The sequence below is a fragment of the Acyrthosiphon pisum genome, chromosome A3 (assembly GCF_005508785.2).
Source record: "Acyrthosiphon pisum isolate AL4f chromosome A3, pea_aphid_22Mar2018_4r6ur, whole genome shotgun sequence".
Lineage (NCBI taxonomy): Eukaryota > Metazoa > Arthropoda > Insecta > Hemiptera > Aphididae > Acyrthosiphon > Acyrthosiphon pisum.
In genome coordinates, this window is record NC_042496.1 from 27,253,460 (window position 1) to 27,255,865 (window position 2,406).

General features: G+C 23.2%; 1 protein-coding gene across 1 annotated transcript in view; it reads right to left on the reverse strand.

Annotated features, from left to right (window-relative positions):
* Nucleotides 1–499: 499 nt before the first annotated feature.
* LOC107884862 overlaps nucleotides 500–2,406 on the reverse strand; it is a 2,926-nt gene continuing 1,019 nt past the window's right edge. Inside the window, exons 2-4 of the mRNA XM_016807841.1 lie at nucleotides 1,592–1,784; nucleotides 635–752; nucleotides 500–505 (exon numbers count right to left, since the gene is read on the reverse strand). Coding sequence (XP_016663330.1) covers nucleotides 500–505; nucleotides 635–752; nucleotides 1,592–1,784 — 317 coding nt within the window. The remainder of the gene's footprint in view (nucleotides 506–634; nucleotides 753–1,591; nucleotides 1,785–2,406) is intronic.

The following is a 2,406-nucleotide window of genomic DNA, read 5'->3' on the forward strand; positions in this document are numbered from 1 at the left end:
GGGGCTCAGGTCTTATAGACGAAACATGATAAATATATGTTGGTAATGACTCATACCTTACTGAAGTATAAGAATATAATCTGTGTATTTTTATTATATTTTTATTTTAAGTAATGAAAATTTTTATACTACTGTAATATAAGTAATATAAGCACTCATAACTTGTTTAAAAATTAAATATCATAGAAAAACACGTATTATATTCTTATTTTTAAGTTTGTTAATAGATAAATACACTTTAATATTTAAGTAGCAACATACAGTTGGTTCAGCTGATTGTACATTTGCTGTGCTGTACGACAGAGACTACACACACGAGTATGAAACAGAATAGCATTTAATCAAAATAAATTTGAAATGGTTGATACTAATTTCTTCACATAAGAATTTTAGAAAGGAAATAGATATAAAAATAGATCTTTTTTTTGCTACCTATAAAAAATAATAAGTTTTTTTTAAATGTTGGGCTACAAACTAAATGTATTTGCATTACACTGTATTAAGTCTTAACAATATCAAATTAAAGATAAATTAATCATACTTTAAAATAATAATTAAATGGCCCTGCTTACATAAATTTAAATTTTAAAAATGATAAATTTATTTTTATTAGTGAAAAAATATGTTTATTTACTTGTTTTATGTTTTTATAGTGTCCTTGAAAAAACAACATAGATTGTTCTAGATAAGATTTCACAAGAGATGATTTATTAATTTTTTTTCTGCATTCACAAACGTCTTGTAGTATAATCCTGTAAACATATAAAGCGTTATTGTACATAAATCTAGGTATAGTTACTCCAACCTATTTTTATAGATAAACAATTTACTACAAGGAAGGTTGATCAGAATAAATATACATTTATACAAATAATTCAGCCAAAAATGTAGGTTTATGAAAAACAAATATTCTGTTTTTAAGTATAACTTAATTTAAAAATTAATTACATAAAATAATTGAATTAAGACTGATAAAACCCTCGATAGCCCAAAAAATTTAAAAATAACCAAAATAAATTGTGTTATTATTTTAGATAATTTATTACACCTACTTAATAATTTGGTAAAATGTTAAGTACTACATTCAACTTTTGAAGAACTCTTTTTACTTAAAATAGGGCATGCAGCTATATACTTAATTTCTAATTAAGAGGACGCTACCAATGTATTTATTGTCTCCGTCTACTAACATACAACATGGTAAATTTTCATTCACTTGTTTCAATAGTGTGCTGTTAGTTGTAATATTAGAGTGAATTGACCTACCATCAAACTTTAAGGTAAGATCTTAAATGTACTTAAGTGTCGGCGATTTTTTTGATATTTTAATTTTAATTTTTAAAAATTATTTTTAAGCAAGATAAGGGCATGTGAAATATCCTAATTAAAAATGATACCTAATATCTCGCTTGAACATTAAAATATTAAATAAAAGCATTCTCACTCTAATATCAAAACTAACAGCTCACTATTGTAACTAGTAAACAAAAATTTAAAATTTGCCATTTTGTACGTGTGTAAGACAGACAATAAATACATAGGTAGCGTCCTCTTAAGTACCTAAGTTTAATAAAATAATTTAGGTACTTACTTACAAAACAAATAGAATAACCCAAAAAAAAGTTCTGTCTTAACAAGACATGCAGCCTTACGGCATTCCGATCGAAAACCAGTTATCCATTTAAAATAACCCAGTTCCACCAATGTTTCATTACAATCCACATACTTAGGATATTTGTCCGAAGTTGTTGTATTTTTAGTTTTTTCATTGACATCTGAATCAACTACAATAATAACAAGTTTATAATACATATAATTAATATATTATTAGTGTTTGAAGTATGAGATATTTTATGTGAAATTATATGGTGAAATATTTCAAAAACATGAAACATTGAAATTTTTTTAATACAAATATTAATTATGGTTATTTTAATATTAATTATATAGTCCAAGAGTACTAGGCATAATCATTGATATTAGTGGAATATGAGTGCTGTGGTTGGGATATTACTAATATGTGTATATGTATAATATTGTATATTTAAAATTATAGTTATTATATCTATACATTATTCTTATAATACAGTTATAAAGTTATTAATGCTACTATTTATATACTTTTCGTAATTAATTTACTTATAAATAAACAAAAATAATACAAGGAACTTACATCATAATATTATTTTGTATTATTTTGTATAATTTATATTATTCATTGTTACAGGTATAGATATTTGTACATTTTACTATTGAATATTAATCATTCAAATACTAAATAATAATAACAAGTAGGTATGAAACGAAAAAGCTTATTCTAATAATTAATAATTTTCTTAGATGTCAAATATTTAAGTTCATAATTATTATTAGTTTTTAACTAATTTTAAAATAGTAAGGTTAAAA